This window comes from Saccopteryx leptura, chromosome 11, assembly GCF_036850995.1.
Source record: "Saccopteryx leptura isolate mSacLep1 chromosome 11, mSacLep1_pri_phased_curated, whole genome shotgun sequence".
Lineage (NCBI taxonomy): Eukaryota > Metazoa > Chordata > Mammalia > Chiroptera > Emballonuridae > Saccopteryx > Saccopteryx leptura.
Genome location: NC_089513.1, coordinates 46,493,879 through 46,518,127, shown reverse-complemented (window position 1 = coordinate 46,518,127; position 24,249 = coordinate 46,493,879). Strand labels below are relative to the sequence as shown.

The 24,249-nt window shown below is 41.6% G+C and overlaps 1 protein-coding gene across 2 annotated transcripts in view; it reads left to right on the top strand.

Annotated features, from left to right (window-relative positions):
- Window positions 1-24,249, top strand: part of GREB1L (GREB1 like retinoic acid receptor coactivator) — a 365,704-nt gene that overhangs the window by 285,089 nt on the left and 56,366 nt on the right. For both annotated transcript variants that reach the window (XM_066353134.1, XM_066353132.1), the window contains 4 exons: window positions 393-719; window positions 1,983-2,111; window positions 3,099-3,233; window positions 5,542-5,739. In XM_066353134.1, coding sequence (XP_066209231.1) covers window positions 393-719; window positions 1,983-2,111; window positions 3,099-3,233; window positions 5,542-5,739 — 789 coding nt within the window. The remainder of the gene's footprint in view (window positions 1-392; window positions 720-1,982; window positions 2,112-3,098; window positions 3,234-5,541; window positions 5,740-24,249) is intronic.

Genomic DNA, 24,249 nt, shown 5'->3' with positions numbered 1-24,249 from the left:
ATTGGTCATTTCCATAACACCAAGTTTAATAAGCCAGGCAATATCCACTTCAGTGATCATCTCCTAAGGCGTACAATGGAATTAATACTGTGGTAGATCTGAGTGCAACCTCTTTTAAAGATATCAAGATTAGAATAAGGCGAATAGAAGCCTGCATTTTAAAAGAATACTGAGGCAGGCAGAGAAGAGAGAAGCCGATTTCACAATGGAAAATGGTTAGTGAGGGCTCTGTACTCGTGGCCGTTGCAGGAAAAAGCTTATTATATGCCAGTGGGAGTAGGCATGTTGGGCTTAGAAGGAACTGCACGCTGATGTATGTCTTTCTCTCTTTTCTAGCTGTGACTTTTAAAAAAAAAAAAAAAATTCAAGCTGTAATTTTCTCTTCAATTTAGGTCCCGATCAGATACCTCTCAGGGAAGAATTTGAGCAGATTATGCTGAAAGCCCTGCAGGAGTTTACTCTGAGAGAGCGAGCCCTGCAGATGGGCGCTCAGTGCACACCCATGTTGCCGGGGCAGCTCCCCTGGCTTGCCAGATTAATTGCCAGTGTATCTCAAGACTTGGTGCATGTGATTGTGACCCAAAACTCTTTGGCGGAAGGCATTTCAGAGACACTGAGGACTCTCAATGAAATGAGACAGTACCAAAGACTACCAGATTATGTGGTGGCAATTTGTGCATCAAAGATCAGAGGAAATGAATTTTGTGTGGTAGTATTAGGTGAGTAATGTTTCTGTTTGTTTGTGTTTTTTTAAGTCATTTATCAATCATCTGTCCATTTGAAATATATCCATTGGGTGTTTTGGGCATCTGTGCAATTAATCTCTGGTGAAGTGCTCCCACTTGGATTCTTCCTCCTAATTTTAACTTTTCTTTTCCTCATCAGATTGGATTTTTTTTGTAGCCCTTAATTTGGCTGGTGTCCCTGTCAGCTGGTTGTGGGAGCATTATTTCAAAGCATACCCTCGTAACAGATACCCTTGTCTCATGTAACTTCTGTCCTTAAACAGTTTTGGAGATGTTACCACTCTAGCATGTGATAAAGTCATTGCCACAGGTGGCCTAAGCCAATTCATCATATTTACAGGAATGTAGCTCATGTATTCAGCTCCTCATTGAAGAGGATATTTAATGTTATAATGCTGACTCTTAGTAAAAGGTTCACAAAGTTAGTACATGACAGGAAATATTTTTGTTTCTTGTGCTCATTTTCCATCAGGCACCATCCTGAGTAGCCATTTGGGCTAACTTCTGCTTTTCTTCTCTAGTGAGTGGCTCTCAGCTCTTCCCACCAGAGAGGCCAAACCCTCTCGTTTTGACAAAAACCTGCCTGCCCGTCTCTCTAGGATATATGTCTCCTTCAGAAAGTGTAATGCATTCAGCTTTTTTCATTTTCATTTGTAAAATCAATTTAACATAAGTTTATATTTTTAAGACAGACCTTCATCATAACTTTGCAAACTCAATTTTTTTTACAAGGAAGTCTCTTTATTATTATTATTTATTTATTTATTTATTCATTTTAGAGAGGAGAGAGAGAGAGAGAAAGAGAGAGAGAGAGAGAGGAGGGAGGAGCAGGAAGCATCAGCTCCCATATATGCCTTGACCAGACAAGTGCAGGGTTTTGAACCAGCGACCTCAGTGTTCCCAGGTCGATGCTTTATCCACTGCACCACCAGAGGTCAGGCGCAAACTCAATTTTTAAAGATTGTTCACAGTCCTTCCTAGTATGGTCTGTTTTCAGTTAGAAACAGAAAATGTGTCAGTGTTTCCCTTGCTCGTACAACATCATATTATAAACATTTTATGATTAGAATTGTCATGTCCAATGCTGTGTCATTTTCCATCTTCTGGCGTGCTATAGTTTTTTAACCCCGTCCCCAACGTGACATACTTGAGTGGTGCCTGTTTGTGCTGTTACAAATTGTGTCCCAGGGAACACTCGTTCGCTGGCACACCGGCTTCTCACCCTCGGTTCCGCAGGTCAGCATCAGTCCAGAGCTCTGGCAGAGAGCATGCTCACCACAAGTGAGTTCTTGAAAGAAATAAGTTATGAGCTCATCACAGGAAAGGTCAGTTTCCTGGCATCGCATTTCAAAACCACATCATTAGGTGAGTGGCTGTTGGATTCAGTAACATGGCCAATCCTGGCTGCGTGATGTTCTGAACCTAAATCTTCACCTGTCAAGGAGATAAGTGGGGAGCTTAGGCTTGCCTGCTGCGTCCCCTTCACCCTCCCTTTATTTGGAATGGTTTCTCCTCGGGATTTTGTGGCTGACACACCAGAAGAAGGTGCTAGAGTGGGAGGCCTCAGCTCAGCCATTACTTTGTTGTCTGACCTTGAGCAAGGATCTCTCTCCCCACATCTCAGGTTTTTTTGTTTGTTTGTTTGTTTTTTGTATTTTTCTGAAGCTGGAAACGGGGAGAGACAGTCAAACAGATTCCCGCATGCGCCCGACCGGGATCCACCCGGCACGCCCACCAGGGGCGAAGCTCTGCCCACCAGGGGCGAAGCTCTGCCCACCAGGGGGCGATGCTCTGCCCTTCCAGGGCGTCGCTCTGTTGCGACCAGAGCCACTCTAGCACCTGGGGCAGAGGCCAAGGAGCCATCCCCAGCGCCTAGGCCATCTTTGCTCCAGTGGAGCCTTGGCTGCGGGAGGGGAAGAGAGAGACAGAGAGGAAGGAGAGGGGGAGGGGGTGGAGAAGCAGATGGGCGCTTCTCCTGTGTGCCCTGGCCAGGAATCGAATCCGGGACTTCTGCACGCCAGGCCGACGCTCTACCACTGAGCCAACCGGCCAGGGCTACATCTCAGTTTTTTAATATGTCGAGTGGAGATACAGTGCTCCCACCCTGCCTGCTTTCAGTATGCTGGCAGTCAGGAGAGCCACAGCGTGGGAAAGGGGGCCACCTGTCCTCACGCTGCAGCGGAGGGCAGCTCTGGCCGGGGAGCCCCTGTGGCGGGCACTGCCGAGTGGCAGCTCCCACGGGAAGAGCTGGCTGGCTGACAAATCTGATGAGAACCCAGCCTCGCTGCCCTGCTCGGAGGCTGATGAAAACGTTCCCCGTAATCTTCTTATCTCCACTTTACTTTGTAATAGGCGATGACCTGGACAAGCTGCTAGAAAAAATGCAACAAAGAAGAGGAGACAGGGTCGTTGCCCCTTTCAACGGAGACCTTAATGAATATGTGTCACCTCAGGAGGCTGCTGCTGTGATTCCCACACAAAACCTGGGTAATGCCCTTTCAGACCAAAAGGAGGAGATCGGCCCCTCAGCACAGACATGATAGAGGCTAAGCCATCCTGAGGGTTTTGAGGTCTCGTCTTCAAATCACAGAATATGTCAAGCTTTTCGTCATTATCTACATGATAAATCTGGCTCAAATTAAAAATGCCTTTCCAAGTTGCCTGGAGCAAACATCTTGTTCTTAGTAAATACCTCCTAGAATTTAAATCAAAGTCAAACACTTTAAGCATTCTCTCTTCTTTCCTGGAAAGATTCCTGGGTCCTTGGTGTACTTTTTTTTTTCTTAGCTCCGCCAGCTGTGCCCAGAGAGCTGTCAGTGCTCGCGAGGCCTTCAAAGAGCTGCTTGAGAGAGTCTAGACGGCAGTCTGTGCGGGGCTCCCGGCTCTCCACTGCCTTCAGTTACCCTCTGCCGTGTACGGCACTCAGAATCAGGGAGAGGGAGGCCTTCTTGGCCGATGGAGCAGCAATCGCACAACATCATCTGCCCTATCGTAGGCTTCTAAGATGCAAATGGAGATGATGGGACCGGAGGTGAGGAGTTCAGACATTAGATTGGTTTCCTTTCAGTTCAGACTCTTTGCCCAGGTCTCTGTTGGACAGGCACGTCGCAGGAAAGGATGGGAGAACAGTACAGGAGGAAGCGTGGATACAAACCAGATCCGTATAAGCTGCTGCTGACAGCCTTTGGCCTCCGCTCAGTCGGACTGCGTCATGTACATATCAGGGTTGCCTCGGTTCAAGTCGCATGGCTTGGCATCAGTTCAGCCATGAAACCAGAGGCAAGGACAGGCAATAAAAATTTTTGACTTCTGGATATTATTTGGTAATGAAGTGATCATTCAAATTATCTAAAATGTGTTTATACTAACTGCTTCAAATTACTAACAAAGTTAGAATTTATGAATTCTCAGAGGACTTACCAATTTCTACATATATATCGATTTCCTATTTAAGAAACATTGCTTAAAGATATTTTTAGGTTTCCTCAAACCTCAAAATTTGCTAAGTTAAAGTCTGAAAAGTTAATGTCGATATCTGTGGAAGTCCCCACCCATCTAACCTAGGAACTGAAAAAAGTAATAACTTCATTATTGGAAGATAGAGTTATTTTGATTGATAATCTTTGTGGGTCAGAAACTTTTGGGGTTACTGTTAAAAGTGACAGCTTTGGGCTTTTCTAGTGTGTTCTCTAGGCAGTAGGGAGGCCCACCTGTATAAATCTCCTATCGTCAGGGTTGTGTGGGGGCTGAAGCATCATGGCTACCATCTTTGCTTTGGCCATAGCGTAGTTGGATTTGAGAGAATATTAATATTAATTAGCACAGGTTAGTTGGGCCCTTGTGCATGCCAGTCAGACTTCCACATGTGTTCCTGATAAAAATCAGCCTTTTAAAGACTTAGTATTGGATGTTGCCTGCTTAGGCATTTAGCTGACTAAGCCTGTCTCTTGCGAGTGCATGCGTGCGTGCATGCACATAGGAGAAAGATTGATTACTTGGTTATAACTTGTAATGAAAAGCTACTGACATACTTAGAGTATCTGGGCAATGTTTTTCTAATATGTCACCTATTGAGTGGCCAGCTGGCCTTGTCATGAGTCAGGCCTCTTCAGATAGTACAGGTGTCAGCACTGGAGTTGACCACAATCACCCAGGCCTGCCAGATCACAAGCACTAGCTAGCAAAGTCAAGTGTGAAAAAGGTGAAGGTTTTCCGTGTCTCCGTGACCTACGTTACGCAGCCACAGGGAGGGGTGCGTTAGATCATATTGCACTGGATGGGTTGGAGAGGAAATGTTGGCTGCGATGCCATCCAGAAAATCTCAAAAGAGCTCAGTACTATGATGGTCAGGACATTGCCTCCTTCCTGACCTGGGCCTGGGCCTGGGCCTGGGCCTGGGCTGGGGCACCTGAATGGTGCTGATGGTCCTAAAGAAAACTAAAAACTCTTTCTTCCCCTTCCCAGGGATGAGTCCTGGCTCCAGCTGAGAGGGTGTGGTCTATCTACCTCTCATTTCTGGGTCAAGGAGGGGTGTTAATGATTTGTGAGACAATCAATTTAAAAAACAATACATTCCTAAAATGACCACATCTATGCTTGAACACATCCTTTCAGCCAAGTTTTTAGGGAAAATAGGCAAATCTTTTAAAGCACAATAGAGAGTGAAAATAGAAAGTGAGACTCTTGGTGACAGAGCTTTGACTTTCCCGTTTGTGTCCTGCATGTCCCCATGTGGACTCGCAGTGGCCATCACAGAAGTGAACTAATCTTCTTCTTATGCCTTTTTTTATTTTAGAGTTAGATAATGAGACCTTCCAAATTTATCAACCACAGCTTACAGTTGCCAGAAAACTGTTATCCCAGGTGTGTGCGATTGCAGACAGCGGCAGCCAGAGCCTGGACCTCGGGCACTTTAGCAAAGTGGACTTCATCATCATTGTCCCAAGATCAGAGGTTCTGGTCCAGCAAACTCTTCAACGAATTCGACAATCAGGTAAGATTGAACTTCCAAAGAACTGCCTACTTCAGCCTTAGATTCTCTCTGCCCCTTTCTTTTGCTTAATCCAAATGTTTACCTGACAATTCTGTTCTTTACTACAGTAATAAAAAGAGCACTTTAAATGTTACTCGAATTTGTCTGTTAGTTTTCCTCAAAGTATTCTGGCCTTTTCTCTCCTTGGTCAAAGGGTAAGTTGATATACAAGTTTGCCTGATACTCTGAAGTCCATGGTGGCATCACTGGACTAGAAACTGGTCCCTTATTTATGAAGAGAAATGTTCTCAAAGCAAGGATGGCCCTGTGTGGGATGATGGGGTCTATGCCACCTGAACTCCTTCTATGGCTCAGATAGGTTACACACCCCTAGGCAGAGTCCTAGTAATTTAGCACAGTGCAAGCACATTTTCAACCTAGAAACCAGAACACGTCAAACCTAGATCCCCCATGTCAACAATGGGAAGTCTCATTAAAAAAAAAAATAAATAAACAGTTCAGATTTCTCCTAATGACTTTAAGAGAATACATACAGAGGAAAAGTATTTTCCCAGAAAATATAAAAAGGTAGAGAGAAAAAAATCTAGAACTATGTGGTAAATAATATCCCCTTCAAGCATAAAATTTTCTTAGAGTGATGAGAAGTAAAGAATTTAGGAAATTGGGACGGCTGAAAATGCTTGCTTTTGTAAACCAGGTTTGAAAAGGAAATGATAAATGTCAAGTTGCTTCTGAGTACCTTAGCTGGAGGCACTCACACACAGATTTTACTGGAGAATTCATCTTTGCCACAGTAAGAATTTTCATTTTCAATATGTTTGAAAACAGGTGGGAAGCGGGAGTCAGAGGAACTTAGAGTGTAGGTTACATATTACAGGTGCTCTGTAAACTTGAGTGTAGGTACAGACCACCTGGGAGGGACTCTTGTTAAGATACAGATGCCCCTTCAGTGGGTTGGGTGGACTCCAGGTTCTGCATTTTTAACAAGCTCCCAGGAGATGCCAGCGCTTCTGGTCGGAGGACCACACTTGCAGTAGCACAGCTCCGTAAGAAAGCCTTTGTTGTTGGCTCCATGGGCCGGATGAGCTGACAACAGACTTTTCCCTCTTTCACACTCACACATGTACAGCCCATGCCTTCTGGAGGCTCAGGTGCCTGGGTAACAGCGCAGTCTTCTTTTTAGCCTCTAAAATTTGAAATGTCAAGTTACAAAAAAACCTATTGCCCTGTTACAAACCCTGTTGGATGGACTTATGGGTGATTAGCCGGAGAAGATCAAACACCTTCTCTTGTGGCTCTCCCAGAAACCCGAGTGAGTTCTAGGCCCCCTCAGCTCCTGGCCATTTCTGTATTTTCTTTCTGCCCCGCTCCATTAAGGGAAAACATTGACCAGATTTTTTATTTCATATGGATTTTCCTCTTCCATAGCATGGAGAGAGCGCCTTCTCTTATAGGTGTTTGACTTGTACTGGTTGGCATCTGTGGCCTTCCTGTGTTTGTGATCTGATATCCCAAATCGTGCTTGGGCAAACTCTTAGCACCTGTTTCAAGTGGTGAAATCACCCGTGGTCAGCAGTGTGCTCTCTGCAAAGCCTTTTCCTGAAATAACCTCTTGACCTATACTTTCACCTCTCTAAATAAAACCGTGCATTTTTGACAGATAAAAAAATTATATAGGTCCTTCTTTTTCCCTTCTCAATGCCCTCAGATTTTTTTCTAAACTGAGTATTTTGAGATTATCACTCCTCAGAAAGGCACAGAATTTGACTAGTTACATAATTTTGGAATTTAGAAAAATCAACTTTATGGACAGATTTGGAGAAGTCAGAGCAAAAATATATTTTAAAAATTATTCACATCTGGCTTTGGCATACATACTTAAATTACTTAAATTTTTTGCTGCCAAAACAATCATTTCTCTATATCTTAAAATAACTATTCATTTTTATTATAGTAAAACATAGTTATAGTATTCCTTCTTTTGAAAAGTAAAAGAAAGTAAAATCATTTAAACATTTATAATCCCACCTTTCAAGGATAACTACTGTTAAACTCCAGATGTTAGCAAATAATTTAAGAGCTTGTGTTCCCAGCTCCCTTCTCTGCCTGTGTCTTCTGTTTCTTCACACGACATTATAGTACACGCATTTCCCCATGTTATTAAAAGCTTTTGTAAGCATCATTCTCAATGAACGTAGAGTATTCCATATCATAACACACCAAAATATATTTACTTTGCTGTTTAAATACCTTCACATTCTTGGAACACATAACAATCGATAAATAGAACAAGAAGGACCGTAGGGATGTTAAGATGTAAAGAGAAATTATCCAGAGCAGAGTAAATAGTCAGCAAGAGATTATCCACTGCAACAACTCTTAAAAATTACAGCTATGAGCCCTGGCCCATGGCACCATGGATAGAGCATCATCCCAAAGTGCCAAGGTCACTGGTTCAATCCCGAGGTTACCAGTTTGAGCCCTGGTCAGGGCACACATGAGGAACAATCAATGGAATACTAAGTAGAACAACAAGTTGATGCTTCTCGCTCTCTCTCTTTCAAAAAAAGATCACCGCTGTAGCCTGATCAGTGGTGAGTTAGTGGATAGAGCATCAATCTGGGACACTGAGGTCCTAGGTTTGAAACTCCGAGGTCACTGGCTTGAATGTGGGCTCATCCACTTGAGCACAGGCTCACCAGCTTGAGCACGGGGATGCCGGCTTCAGAGTAGGATCATCAACATGATCCCATGGTCGCTGGCTCAAGCCCAAAGGTTGCTGGCTTGAGCCCAAGGTCTCTATTTTGAGCAAAGGATCACCTGATCAAGGCACATATGAGAAGCTATCCATGAACAACTAAAGTGCTGCAACTACGAGTTGATGCTCCTCATCTCTCTCTCTTCCTCTCTCTTTCTCTCTCTCTCCTCTCTGTCTCTCTGTCTCTCTCTCTCTCTCTCTCCATCCCTCGCTTAAAATAAATCACAGCTACGAAAACTGATTTAGTTTTCTCATATTTTGCCATATGACTCAAGGAGAGTTTTGTTTGCCTAAGGTCACAGAGGGCAGTACCTTGGGGACAAAAACCATTTTTTCATCTCTGCCTGATGTAGTGCCTCTCTTGGGGCCTGGCCACAGTAGGTGCTCAACTAATGTTTGAATAGAGAGCTAGAGGGAGGACCTGGAGGGACAGGCAGAGGGAGACACATGTTCAAGTGCTCTGCTGTCTGGTTCTCTTTGCCATTACCAGCCTGCCAGGAAAAGCACCAGGCGGGGAAGTCGCCAGGGTATGCAGAAAGGCCACATCCTTGGCAGCCCTTGTGGGGCTGAAAGAAAAAGGTGAAAATAGAAACCATCACGTGGCTCTTAACCCAGCACTAAGGCAAAGCATTTGCTACCTCAACTCATTCTAATTAAGGAAGGGAGGCAGGGAAGAAAAGAAAATCTTGTGGAAAGCATTTGAGGGTAAAAAAGAAATGAAAAAAAAGAAATGAAATGTATTAAAATTTGTCGGTTTGCCCATAATGAATTTGTAACTGCTGGAGTAACCAGTGAAGAAGCAGCATAAAGAATTTTTAGACTATAGAAAATGCTTTTGTTTCAGTGTCATTTTTAAAAATTTGATGTTGTGGCATAATTCTTCTAATTTGGGAGACCCTAAATTCTATAAACTAGAAAATTAAGATATCAGCGCATTAAAACGCAAGCCACTTTCAGTTCAAGGTGCATGGGATGAAAACAGAAAATATTGGTACTGTTCACACTTTCCCCTTCCTGCTTTTAAAATAGTGGAGGTGGCTCAGTTGGTTAGAGCATCATCCCTATTTGCAAAGGTTGTCAGTTTGATTCCCCGTCAGGGCACATACAGGAATAGATCAGTGTTTCTGTCTGTCTGTCTCTCTCCCATCCTCTCTCTCTGTCAAATCATTAAAAACTTTTAAAATTAAAAATTAGACATTAAAATGGCATAGGCAGGAGCCCCCAGGGAATGGGAGTCAATCTGGCAGTATCCAGTGAAGAAAGCTTTATCATACTCAGGGGAATGACACAAATTTGATGCCTAAGCATGTGCCTGATTATAAAGAACCAGAGAGACCTCTTCATTTGCTGATAGGTATAGATTATTCTATCTAAATGGGTGTAAGGAAGTTTCAAGGTGGTGGTAGAGGTTAGAAGGGGAAATGGAGAGGATGAGGAAGGCATTTTCACATTCTAAAATATATGTTTCTTGGTCTCATCAACCTTATACCTTCTTATCAGTCACCTAAAGTTTAAGGAGAAGAATAACGGTATTTATTGGCCAGGGACCATCGTGGCAAGGAAGGGGATCCCAGGGAAGAAAGTACTGCTAAACTGCTCTGTCCTGAGATGGAATAGGGAAACTCCAGAGATTCCTTTGCACAAATACAATTGAACAAGTACCTAAAGTTAGCATTCTTAAAGTCAGTTTCCAACTAGTACTCAGCTGCCTAGTGCCCACCCCTGGTTTATAGAACATGTTGTCACGTGGCTTATACTCTCTGCTGCCTCCCACCCTGCCTTCATCTGGAAGTACGTTCCATCCAGATGGACAACTGGCCAATCTCCTGGCTTCTCGGCGTCTTACGCTCTTCATCCTCAAACACCTTTACCTCCATTCCTCCTCAGTCACCTGCTACCTAGTCACCCTGCTGGACCCTGGAATCCTTAATACTGACATCCCCAATGTCCGACCACAGACTCCTTTTCTACATACGCTGTGGGGCGGGGGAAGCAACCTTTCCAATTGATGCTGTTATAAATTCTTTTCTGCTTCCTCAGTTGGATCTTTCTCCCCTTCTTCCCAGTGGCTATTGCAGGCTCTGTCACTCACTCAAATGTATGACTTCATCCTTCTTTCTCAGCAAATGGCCATGCCATCAAATCTTCTCCTCCCCCACCCTCAACAGAAGAAGACTTCAGATAACTGGATCCATCTTTGGCCCCTTCCCTCTTGATCGGTGAAAGAGCCCTCCTCCTCATCAGCCTGATTCTCCCACCTTCTTCTAAATGCCAAGCCTCCTTCTCGTGGAACTCACACTATTATTTCTTCTCTCATTGCCACCTGCAACTTCTTTCTCTCTGCAGCTCATTCTGTTCCTCTAACCCTGCCCCACTCCCTTGAAGACAGAGCGAGCCCCTGTGCGTCCTGCCTAACCCTGCGGCTCCTCCTCCTTCAGGTAAACTGCCAGACCTACTGAGAGGGTGGCCTGTTGTTCCTCACCTCCATTTCCTCACCTCCCAGTCACCCTGGCAACTGGCCTCCACTTCCCACCCCCACCCTTCTCGGACGGTCACCAATGTTATTAGTGACCTTTCCAGTCCTCATCTGAACTCTTGAAAGCGCAGGTGACCCCCGCTCCTTCTCTCCTTCGCTGCAGTATCTTTCTCAGCCTTTCTTCAACTCCTGCACCAGGGCTCTCCCGCGTGGCTCTCCCTCCCTCTGTGGTGCTCAGCACTGTGCTGCGGCTGCGCGGTTACTATGCTCTTTCTCTTCAGCTGGAAAGTAAAAGACTCAGGAAACATCTCTGTCTTGTCTGGGACACAGCAGACCCAATATTTATTGAGTTAAATTTTGCATAACAGTTTGTTGAATTGAATTTTAAGTCAAAGTCTACTTACTGTAAAAAGGAAACCCTAGAAGTAATATTTAGGATTTGGTAGTCCTCTGGCAAAATAAAGTAAGTCCTCAAAACCATATTCCAGAAATCTGCTTTGCCCTAGAGTTGCAGCTTTAGATATATATGTGTATCTGTCAGTCACCCAGGGCTCTGAAGTTGTATCTGTGTGTTCAGAATGCTGTTCTGTGCAGGTCTCCTTGACCCAAACAGCACCAGAGTATACTTCCACACAGACAGGTCTCACTAAATCCCAATGAAGAACTCTTCCCCACTGGAAAGACAGAAGGGGCCCGCTGAGCCACCAGAAGACAAGGGGACCTCCAATGCGATGGGCACTGAAATGATTAGCTGGTTATTTGACATAACCAGCTATGTCAAATTCTAGGTTGTTTATTTGCTGAAAAGAGATCGGGGTGAAGGAATAGCCATTGTTATCATAATACTTTAAAACTCAGCATGCTTTAATGATTTAATATTTTCTTGATTTTCATATCCTTTTAAGCATGAGAATATTTTGCATACCACACCATTGGAGAAATGAATTCAATCCACATGAAATATGAACAGCTAAAACTGTGAGAGCAATTTCACTTTTCTTCAGGATATCTTCTTGATGACAAAAACAAGAAATAAAAATTGGAAATAAAAAGATTTAGAAATAAAATTCTTTATATTAAAAAATCCAGGGATAAGAACATACAAGTTAGAATACATTGTTCTCTCCAAATAGGCAGGGGAGTGGGGAATTGAGATGACTACTAGGTCACCTTTAATGATGCCTTTGCATTTTGGACTTCTCTGATTATTATCAGTTTTATTAGATATCCCGACACATTAGCTCCTTCTAGTGAGGGGTTCTGGCCACTCATTTGGACTTTTTGACCTTTGTAGAAAGGCCTTTGACACAGGTGCTCACCAGGTGGATTTGGTATATGTGTTTCTCTCGAGGGACCTTTTGAGTTATTTCTGTGGACAATGTCCATGACTGGGCGCCACCTGTGTCAGCACCCCATGTTCAGATTAATCATCTTTAGGGAATGCAGTGTTCTCTAACCTCTGCAGGCTCTGTTCTAGAACACAAAGAGTTTCAAAATGTCATAGAAGAGTTACTGTTGCGTCCTAAGGTCCCACTCATGTCAAAAGTTAGATTTAGTATTTAGGTAGACACGGCCTTGAATCTCTTGGTGCCACCATCAGCACCCCAGGTGGAAACCGCTGATGTCCAGTTTTTGTTGAGTTGGGAAAATGTGACAGATTTTTCTCATAATTTATTAGAATATAAACTTTAATTTTATTGAGCTCTGATAAATAATCAAGAAGACAGAAGATTACCTTTCTCAGATAAGCTATTTCTCAGCACTTCTACCCATTTTCAAATTCCACACCTCTCTGCATATTTTTGAAAAACAAAATAGAACATGCGGCCTAGCGTGCGGAGGACCCGGGTTCGATTCCCAGCCAGGGCACACAGGAGAAGTGCCCATTTGCTTCTCCACCCCTCCGCCGCGCTTTCCTCTCTGTCTCTCTCTTCCCCTCCCGCAGCCAAGGCTCCATTGGAGTAAAGATGGCCCGGGCGCTGGGGATGGCTCTGTGGCCTCTTCCTCAGACGCTAGAGTGGCTCTGGTCGCAATATGGCGACGCCCAGGATGGGCAGAGCATCGCCCCCTGGTGGGCAGAGCGTCGCCCCATGGTGGGCGTGCCGGTTGGATCCCGGTCGGGCGCATGCGGGAGTCTGTCTGACTGTCTCTCCCCGTTTCCAGCTTCAGAAAAAATGAAAAAAAAAAAAATGCAAAATAGAACATGAAAACTAAACCAGAAACTAACGAAAAAGTTTATCTATATGGAAGAGATCGGGAGATGAGTATAATTTTTTATATTGTTTTGACTTTTGATCCTTATGAATGAGTTATATATTCAAAAAAAATTAAAATCATAGGGAAAAATTTAATATTGAATGTAGACAGAAATAAATTAACCTAACTGCATATTAAATTTATAACCAGACACCGAAAAGAATAAAGTATTTTTGTGAACACAGTTTTCTTACTGTACAATCTCAATGTGATATATCCTAAGGGCAAAAAAAAAATTACAAATAAATCTTGAATTTTAATTATTATGTTGTTGGAAGTAGTATTAGTAATTTTAAAATTATTTTGTGTTATTTCACAGGATATAGCAAATGTATAAATATTTTAATGTTGTTGAATACCAAGGGTTTTTTTATATGGAAAAAAAAGGAGCCTCAAATATAGAATGGGGAAAAGTAAGGAATATTTCTTTTAGTCTTATATTGGAGATATAAGTATGAACTCATAACTGGAAAAACTTTAATGTTTTCTAGCTCTGTCCATGGAAAGGTCTTAAAAACAGTGACATCTCAGTAGCAGTGTGAACATTTAGCATCTAGATCTTGGCTTATAAATATCATTCCCTACTGTCCTAGCTCTGAGGTGAGAACAGCCTGGAATATCTTGTTCCAAAAAAGTGTGGAAGTACTCAAAGATTAATAGAGACTTTTAGAAAGGGTATAACAGCCTGATTGAAGGGATTTTATTGGCAAAATTTGGTAATTTTTAATATCAGAAGGAATGATGACAATAGATTGTAACCTATTGAATTAAAAAAAAAACATGAGTCCACAGTAATACTAAAAAAAATAAACAAAGGGGGCAGGAGATGTGCGGGCTGTGGGGACAAACCTTTCTTTACAAAAGAGTACTAATAAATGTAGGAAAGTGATAGAATTAGAGAGTCTCTATTTTCAACACCAATGGAATTATTGATTCTGACAAGTGTTATTAATGGATACTAAAACCATTGGGTAAAATGTCATTTGGGAACAAACATCACATGGTCTCGAAAGTATCATCCACATATTATAAATTACAAAAAGGAAAAGGCATTTTTACAGTGGAGAGATTGGGCAATAGATACAACCATAAGCAATCATCAGACTTTGCTATCTCAAGTAATGGAACAGGTTGACTCTGTGGGCAAGGAGAAGTACACAATGTCATGTATGAGGTATACTTGCTTAAAATGTTTAACCTTGGCCAAATCACAAGGACACCCCCAGAAAAAGTCAGATTCCATGGCATTCTACAAAATAGGCTGCATTAAAAAATATATCAATGAAAAAAACTAAAAAGAAAAAAAAGGTAGGGGAGTTGTTTTAATTAAGGATAAATAAAGAAACATGACAGCCAATTACGTATAGCGTTTAATTATTGATTATATCCTAGACCTAAAAATAACATGGAAGGACCTTGATAACATTATATGGAGTGAAATAAATAAATCAGAAAAAACTAAGAACTATATGAACCCATGCATAGATAGGACATAAAAATGAGACTCAGAGACATGGACAAGAATGTGATGGTAACGGGGGGTGGGGGTGGGGGTGGGGAGGGGGCGAGGAAGGAGAGAGAAGGGGTGGGGGAAGGGGATGGGCACAAAGAAAACCAGATAGAAGGTGACGGAAGACAATTTGACTTTGGGTGAGGGGAATGCAACATAATCAAATGTCAAAATAATCTGGAGATGTTTTCTTGGAACATATGTACCCTGATTTATCAATGTCACTGCATTAAAATGAATAAAAATAAGATAAAAAAATAAGAAATTAAAAAAAACACAACTCTGGGACAGTTAGTGAAATTCAAATGTGAGCTGTGTTTTAGAGAATATTTTATACACACACACACACACACACACACTGGCTGGTTGGCTCAGTGGTAGAGTGTCATCCCAGTATGTGGATGTCCTGGGTTTGATTACCAGTTGGGCACACAGGAGAAACGACCATCTGCTTCTCCACCCCTCCCCCTTCTCTCTTTCTCTTCCCCTCCTGCATCCATGGCTCGATTGAAGAGAGTTGGCTCTGGGTGCTGAGGATGGCTCCACAGCCTCCACCTCTGGAGCCAAAAAGAGCTCAGTTGCTGAGCAATGGAGCAACCACCCCAGATGCACAGAGCATCGCCCCCTAGTGGGCTTGCTGGGTGGATCCCAGTTGGGGGGCATGCAAGAGTCTGTGTCTGCCTCCCCTTCTCTCACTGAATGAAAGGAAGGAAGGAAGGAAGGGAGGGAGGAAGGGAGGGAGGAAGGGAGGGAGGAAGGGAGGGAAGAGAAACAATATTATATTGACGTTAGTTACTACTGGCAGACATTTGAGCTGTTTCTAGTTTTTCACTATTTCAGACAATGCTGGTACATATATACAAGTTTCTCTGAGAGTAGAATTGTTGGGGCATAGATTATGGACATTTTCAACTTTAGTAAATAATGCTAATATTTTCCCCTAAGGTAGTTATATGTATACTCCCTTCAGCACATGTACGTGTTTTAGTTGCAAATATTTGATATGGCTATGCTTCTTTTAATTTTTTTTTAGTCCAGATTTGGTTTTTCACACTGATTGTTCATAAATTAATTTGTAATCCACTTCGGTGGTGTGAGCTGGGAGTCTGTGCGTCTGCCTACTCTGCTGCCATCTTCAGGTCTCTAAATTTTTTTATTTTTATTTTAAATCTATAGAAAAATCACAAAAATGGTACAAGAGATCCAAAAATGTAATTAAGCCCTGGCCAGATAGCTCAGATGATTAAAGCATCATCCCAATAAGCCAAGATTCCTGATTAGGACACATACAGAAAGCAACCAATGAATGCGTAAATAAGTAGAACAATAAATTGATGTTCCTCTCTCTCTCTCTTCCTCTCTTTCTGTCTCCCTCCCTGTCTCTTTCTAAAACCAATAAGTAAAAAATTAAAATAAAAAATGTAATTAAGAAACTATTTCCACCTATAATAGTATGAACAAAAATAAAATATTTAGGAATATACTAGACAAAAGAAGTATAAAACTTATACTCTGAAACTAGAAAACATTGTTGAAAATAAAGATCTAAATAAATGAAAAGACATCCTATGTTCATGAATTGAAAGACTAATGAGCCTGACCTGTGGTGGCGCAGTGGATAAAGCGTTGACCTGGAAATGCTGAGGTCGCTGGTTCAAAACCCTGGGCTTGCCTGGTCAAGGCACATATGGGAGTTGATGCTTCCAGCTCCTCCCCACCTCTCTCTCTCTCTCTCTCTCTCTCTCTCCCTCTCTGTCTCTCTCTCTCCCTTTCTCTCTCCTCTCTAAAATGAATTTAAAAAAAAAGAAAGACTAATGAATATTTAAGATTTTAGTATTCCTCAAATTAATTTACAGATTCAGTGCATTCCCTATCAATAGCCCAGTTGACTACTTTACAGAATTTGACAAGCTGATCCTATAATTCATATGGAAATTGAAAAGACCCAGAATACCCAAAGCAATATTGAAAAAGAAGAACAACGTTGTAAAACTCTCACCTTATTTTAAAACTAAGAAAGAAAAAAAAAAACTATAGTAATCATAGTAGTGTGGTACTAGCATAAGAATGGACATAGCTCAATAGAATAAAATTGAGAAAGTCCAGAAGTCAACCCTTCTATTTATGGTCAACTGAATTTCAGTCATGGTTCGAAGACCATTCAATGGGGAAAGAATAATCTTTTCAACAAATGGTGCTGGGGCAACTGGATATCCACTACAAGAGAATGAAGTTGAACGCCTACCTCACAAACAAAAAGTAACTAAAAATAGATCAAAGGCCTAATGTAAGAGCTAAAACTATAAAATTCTTAGAAGAAAATAATGGTGAAAATCTTTGTGATTTTGAATTAAGTAATTATTTCGTAGCTATAACTCCAAAGCACAAACAACTAAAAAAATAAACCAGACACCATCAAAATTAAAAATATTTATACTTTAAAAGATACTACTGGGAAAGTGAAGAGAGAATGTACATAATGGGAGAAATTATGTGTGAATCATATATCTGATAAGGGGCTTATGTTTACAATATTTGAAGTCCTGTTACAATTTGGTGATAAAAAGACCAACGGCCTAATTAAGAGGTGGGTAAAGTATCCAAATAGTACTTATCCAAATAATTCATATAGATGGCCAATAAGCACATGAAAAGATGCTCAGCATTATTAGCTGATGGGAGAGATGGCAATCGAAACCACAGTGAGATATTTATACTACACACCCACAAGGATGGCTGTAATAAAAAAGACAGACAATAAGTGTTGTTTAATATGTAGAGAAATTAGAATCCCATCCACTGTTGATAGGAATATAAATGGCATAGCCAGTTTGGAAAACAATCTTGCAGTTCCTCAAATGGTTAAACATAGTTATCATATGATCCAGCAATTCTACTCTTAGATATGAAATGAGAGAGAAGTATAAACATGTTCAAACAAAAACCTGTACGCGAATGTTCATAGCAGCATTATTCATAATGGAGAAAAAGTGGAAACAGTCCAAATGCCCATTAACTGATGAATGGATAAACAAAATGTGGTCTATCCACAGAGTGGAATAATTACACAGCAATAAAAAATGAAATATTGATGCATGCTACAACATGGATGAAACTTGAAAACATTATTCCAAGTGAAAGAAGCTACCATAAGATTGCATATTGTTGTAGCCTGACCAAACGGTGGTGCAGTGGATAGAGCATCGGATTGGGATGCGGAGGACCCAGGTTCGAGACTCCGAGGTCGCCAGCTTGAGCGCGGGCTCATCTGGTTTAAGCAAAGCTCACCAGCTTGGACCCAAGGTTGCTGGCTTGAGCAAGGGGTTATTTAGTCTACTGAAGGCCCACGGTCAAGGCACATATGAGAAAACAATCAATGAACAACTAAGGTGTCACAACGAAAAACTGATGATTGATGCTTCTCGTCTCTCTCCGTTCCTGTCTATCTGTCCCTATCTGTCCCTCTCTCTGACTCTCTGTCTCTGTTAAAAAAAAAAAAAAAAAAAGATTGCATATTGTTGCATTCCCGTGTTTATTGCAGCATTGTTTACAATAGCCAAGATCTGGAAACAGCCCAAGTGTCCGTCAGTGGACAAGTGGATTAAAAAGCTGTGGTACATATACACAATGGAATACTACGCAGCTGTGAAAAAGAAGGAAATCTTACCTTTTGCAATGGCATGGATGGACCTGGAGACTATTATGCTAAGTGAAATAAGCCAGGCAGAGAAAGACAAATATCATATGATCTCACTTATTTATGGAATCTAATGAACAAAATGAATGAGGAATGGAATAGAGGCAGAGGCAGGGTCACAGGGACCAGAGCAACAGCTGTCAGAGGGAAGAGGGATGAGGGGATGGGATCAGAGAAAGTGATGAGATTAGTGAAATTATATATACATAACACAGAGATACAGATAACAGAGCAGCAAATCTCAAAGGGAAGAGGAGGGGGGGCAGAGGGGGACAAGGAGGTGGGGATGAGAGAGTTGTATTGAGTGGGACACTTGAGTTCATGTTAACACAATAAATTAAAAGTAATTTAAAAAATATTACATATTGTTGTGAGTCCATTTATAATAAATGTCCAGAATAAGCAAGTCTATAGAGAAAAAAAAATAGATTACACTGGGGGACCCAGGGGAGACTTGAAGGGTGATGGTTAAAAGGTATGGGGTTTCACTTAGAGGTCATGAAAATGTAAAATTGTGGTGATTGTTGTAAAACTGAATTTATTAATAGCCATTAAATTGTGCATTATTAATGGGTAAATTTATGTATCACATATTCATATATGTGAATTATATATAAATAAAGTTATTAAAAAATAGTAGAATTTGCCTAACCAGGTGGTGGAGCAGTGGATAGAGTGCCAGCCTGGGATGCTGAGGATCCAGGTTCGAAACCCTGAGGTCACTAGCTTGAGCCCAAAGGTCACTGGCTTGAAGCCCAAGGTCACTGAATTGAGCATAGTGTTGCTGGCTGGGGTTTGGGATCATAGATATGACCCCAGGTTGCTGGTTTGAAGTACAAGGTCACTGGCTAGAGCAAGGGGTCACTGGCTTGGCTGGAGCCCCCGCCCCACCTCCAGTCTAGGCACGTATGAGAAAGCAATCAGTGAACAACTTAAGTACTGCAACTATGAGTTGATGTTTCTCATCACTCCCCTTCCTGTCTGTCAGTCCATCCATCCCACTCTCTCTTGCTAAAAAACAAAGTACAGTGTGTTCGTAAAGTCATGGTGCACTTTTGACCAGTCACAGGAAAGCAACCAAAGATGATAGAAATGTGAAATCTGCACCAAATAAAAGGAAAACTCTCCCAGTTTCATACCTATTCAGTGCAGTTCGATGTGGGCTCACACAGATTTTTTAGGACTCCTTAGGTATCTATCCCGTATAGCCTCTACAGACTCATCACTGACTGATGGCCTACCAGAACGGGGTTTCTCCACCAAACTGCCGGTTTCCTTCAACTGCTTATCCCACCGAGTAATGTTATTCCTATGTGATGGCACTTCATAATAAGCACGCCGATATTCACGTTGCACTTTGGTCACGGATTCGAATTTAGCGAGCCATAGAACACACTGAACTTTCCTCTGTACCGTCCACATCTCAACTGGCATGGCCATGGGCTGCTCCGCTGTATACACAGTGTTACGTCATCATCTGCGCATGTGCACATGCTGCTACATCATCCTACAGAAAACTGGGAGGGTTTTCCTTTTACTTGGTGCAGATTTCACATTTCTATCGTCTTTTGTTGCTTTCCTGTGACTGGTCAAAAGTGCACCATGACTTTATGGACACACTGTAGAATTTATGTATACTGTTCACTCACTACCCTTAAAGTTAACAACTTACATAACCATAGTAAATGATCAAAACAGAAAACCAAGGCTCTGGTCAGTTAGCTCAGTTGGTTAAGAGTGTTGCCTGGAAACAAGGATGTGAGTTTGATCCCTGGTCAGGGCACACATGGAAAGCAACCAAAAAATACATGACTGAGTGGAACAACAAATGCTTCCCTTCTCCCTCCTCCCTCTCTTTTCTTCTATCTCTCTAAAAATCAATAAAAATTAAACCCTGGCTGTATAGCTCAGTTGGTTAAAGCTACATCCTGAAATACAGAGGTTGCCGGGTTCAATTCCCCAGTCAGGGCACAGACAGGAGCAGCTCAATGTTTCTGTCTCTTTCAACAAACAAACAAACAAACAAAAAACAGGAAATCAATCCTGGAACAATAGTGTCATCTGAAGATCTCCTAAGTCTTTCCCTTAAAGCAATGTTTCTGTTCCAGGATCCAATCCAGGATCACAAAGTGCATTTAGTTGTGTGTCCTCTTACACACAACTAATTTTTTAAAAAATTTATTATAAATGTCTTTAAATACATTTCCTCACTGCTGCTGGTATATAGAAATGTGGCAGGTTTTTTTTTTAAAGATTTTATTTATTCATTTTAGAGAAGGAGAGAGAGAGAGAGAGAAAGAGAGAAAGATAAGGGAGAGGAGGAGCAGGAAGCATCAACTCCCATATGTGCCTTGACCAGGCAAGCCCAGGGTTTTGAACTGGACACCTCAGCATTCCAGGTCAGTGCTTTATCCATTGTGCCACCACAGGTCAAGCGAAATGTGGCAGTTTTTAAAAAGATTTTATTTATTGATGTTAGAGAGAGAAGAGAAAGAAGTGAGGAGGAGTGGGAAGCATCAACTCATAGTAGTTGCTTCTTGCATGGGGTTTCGAACCAGTGACCTCAGCATTCCAGGTTGATACTTTATCCACCTCACTGCTACAAATTAGGCAGAAATGCGACAGCTTTTACAGATTGACTCTGAGTCCATCGACTTAACTAAATTCTTATTAATTTAATTCATCTGGATTATTTTGTGTTTTCTGCACAGTCATATATTAGTAAATAATAACAGTTTTGTTTCTGATTTTACAGTTTTAAGTGAAAAAAAGTCAGGATATACAATAACAGAATATGACCTAAGTAGCACAGTGTTCATAAGAAAAAACACAGGAGGAATGCACAAAAGTGTTTGTAGTGGCTTATTTTGAGTTAAAGAATTATGGATCAATTTTTCTTTTTTAATATATCTCTATACTTTTCAGTTTTTCCAAGATGATTATCTATCACTTTCATAACCAGGAAAGAAACAAAACTTAAAAATAAAAGCAAGTCTAAAACAAAATTTAAAGGTAAGGATGATCTACTAAAAATGCCCAGTTAGGAATAAAACAATTAATTACCTCTGATATGCCTGTGCCTAACCCAAATTCACCACTGCAGAACCAACTGGCTGCATAGTTATAGGCTACTACACTGTGTTGTTGTATCTAAGATAATGACCTTGTTAGATTCATGGAATTTGTCTTTCCATTAGATCAGGGGTCCCCAAACTTTTTACACAGGGGGCTAGTTCACTGTCCCTCAGACCATTGGAGGGCCAGACTATAAAAAAACTATGAACAAATCCCTATGCACACTGCACATATCTTATTTTAAAGTAAAAAAACAAAACAGGGCCCTGGCCGGTTGGCTCAGTGGTAGAGTGTCGGCCTGGCGTACGGGAGTCCCAGGTTCGATTCCCGGCCAGGGCACACAGGAGAAACGTCCATCTGCTTCTCCACCCCTCCCCTTCTCCTTCCTCTCTGTCTCTCTCTTCCCCTCCCACAGCCAAGGCTCCATTGGAGCAAAGATGGCCCGGGTGCTGAGGATGGCTCTGTGGCCTCTGCCTCAGGTGCTAGAACGGCTCTGATTGCAGCAGAGCGATGCCCCAAGATGGGCAGAGCATCGCCCCCTGGTGGGCATGCCAGGTGGATCCCGGTCGGCACATGCGGGAGTCTGTCTGACTGCCTCCCCGTTTCCAACTTCAGAAAAAGAAAAAAAAAAAAAAAAAACAGGAACAAATACAATATTTAAAATAAAAAACAAGTAAATTTAAATCAACAAACTGACCAGTATTTCAATGGGAACTATGGGCCTGCTTTTGGCTAATGAGATGGTCAATGTCTGGTTCCATATTTGTCACTGCTAGCTGTAACAAGTGATATGACGCACTTCTGGAGCCGTGAGGTATGCGTCCCGCGTCACCGGAAGTGGTACTGTACGTGAGCAACACTGTGCTTTGTGTCCTCTCACCGACCACCAATGAAAGAGGTGCCCCTTCCGGAAGTGCGGCAGAGGCCAAATAAATGGCCTCGGGGCTGCATGGGCCCACGGGGCCATAGTTTGGGGACCCCTGCATTAGATCATGTATGAAATTGACCTGTCAAAGGTCTTTATTTCATTTGTTTTGAAATGTAGTCAACTCTTAATGGTCCACAAGATTTTTTCTTTTTATGAATTCCTTATGATCTTTACATATTAGGATGCTCTTAACTATGCTGCTTATTTCCTAAGGGTAAACTTAGGAAATATAGACTAATTTTCATCTGGTCTACTCTCCCCATTTTATAGAAAAGGGACCAGAAACCCCCAGAGATGAAGCAGATCCTCTAGGGCTCTGATAACCTCTACCTCATATTACTCTATCCCCCATTATGACACTTGTCAGAATTATCTGTCTTCTCCATCATAATCTCCATGAGAGTAAGATCTTTTGCCTGCTGTCCTCTCTATTCACAGACCTACCACAGCACCTGACAGAATACCTGACACATAGTAGATGTTCAATAAATCATTCTCAAATGTTGAAAGGGTTTTATAAGAAATCCATTTTCAAAAAAAAAATCAGAATGCCTGCCAAATCAAATGTTTGATTACTTTTGGAAATAGTCACATTTGACTACACTTGGGTGGAAATTGAAAACAATCTCTGAAGAAAGTCTCCTAGCAAAAAATGTTTGAACATAAAATTATGTTTTGTTCACCTTTTCTTATAGAATGAATTTTTCCTACAGTAACACATTTTCCCTTTTTGAAAAATGCCATTTAAAGCGATTTGTATCACAAGCATCTAGATAGTCAATTGCACATGATAGTTAATTGAGCTGGTTTTATATTAAAAGAAAAGCTAGATCAATAAAACTAAGTCAACAATTCAACTCTCTTTGTTTTATTTTTAAATTATTTTCTTAATTTTTTTCAAATAGTTGAGACTGGTAGATGTGGTTGATACCAGATTTTAAATAGATACCCTTCAGCCCCTGAAATCCAGGCTGGTCCTCAAGGGACCATATCTAACCCTCAAATGTGATATATCTAACCCCCAAATCAATCTTGTGGTTCCTTCTCCGGCTTGTAGGTCCATGGGCTTGAGTCACCGGGCTCTCATCTTAGAGGTTATCCCCCCCACATGCAGCTAAGTGTCTGGTGGGGAATGGTGGTGTGTGTGACCTTACTTTCTTTGTTTTTTCCCCCAGCTATATTGAGCTGTAATTGACAAATAACATTGTGTAAGTTTAAGGTATACATGGCCCTGGTGTAAGTTTAAGGTATCCATGGTGGCACAGTGGATAGAGTATCGGCCTAGTCTGCAGACATCCCAGGTTCAATCCCTGGTCAGAGCACACAAGCGGAGCGACCATCTGCTTCTCTCCTTGTCCTTCTCCCCATTCTCTTCCTCTTCCTCTCTTGCAGCTTGATTGGTTTGAGAATGTAGGCCCCAGGCACTGAGGATAACTCGGTTGGTTCCAGCATCATCCTCAGATGCTGAGGATGGCTCAGTTGATTTGAACATCGGCCCCAGATGGGGGTTGCCAAGTAGATCCTGGTCAGGGCTCATGCAGGAGTCTGTCTCACCTCCTCTAACTTAAAAAAAAAAAAAAAAAAAAAAGGTATACAATGTGATGATTTGATACATGTATATTTTTGGATATATTTACCACACCAAGTTTAATTAACGCGTTCTTTTATCTCTTCATTTTAAAGGAGGATTTAGTGTTTTAATTAATTATCCCTACAATAGTTTCACTTGCCTGAAACTATTTTAGATGTTTATATGTAGAAGTAATTTTATCATAGAATAATGATACAGTACTGAAGTTTCACAATGTCT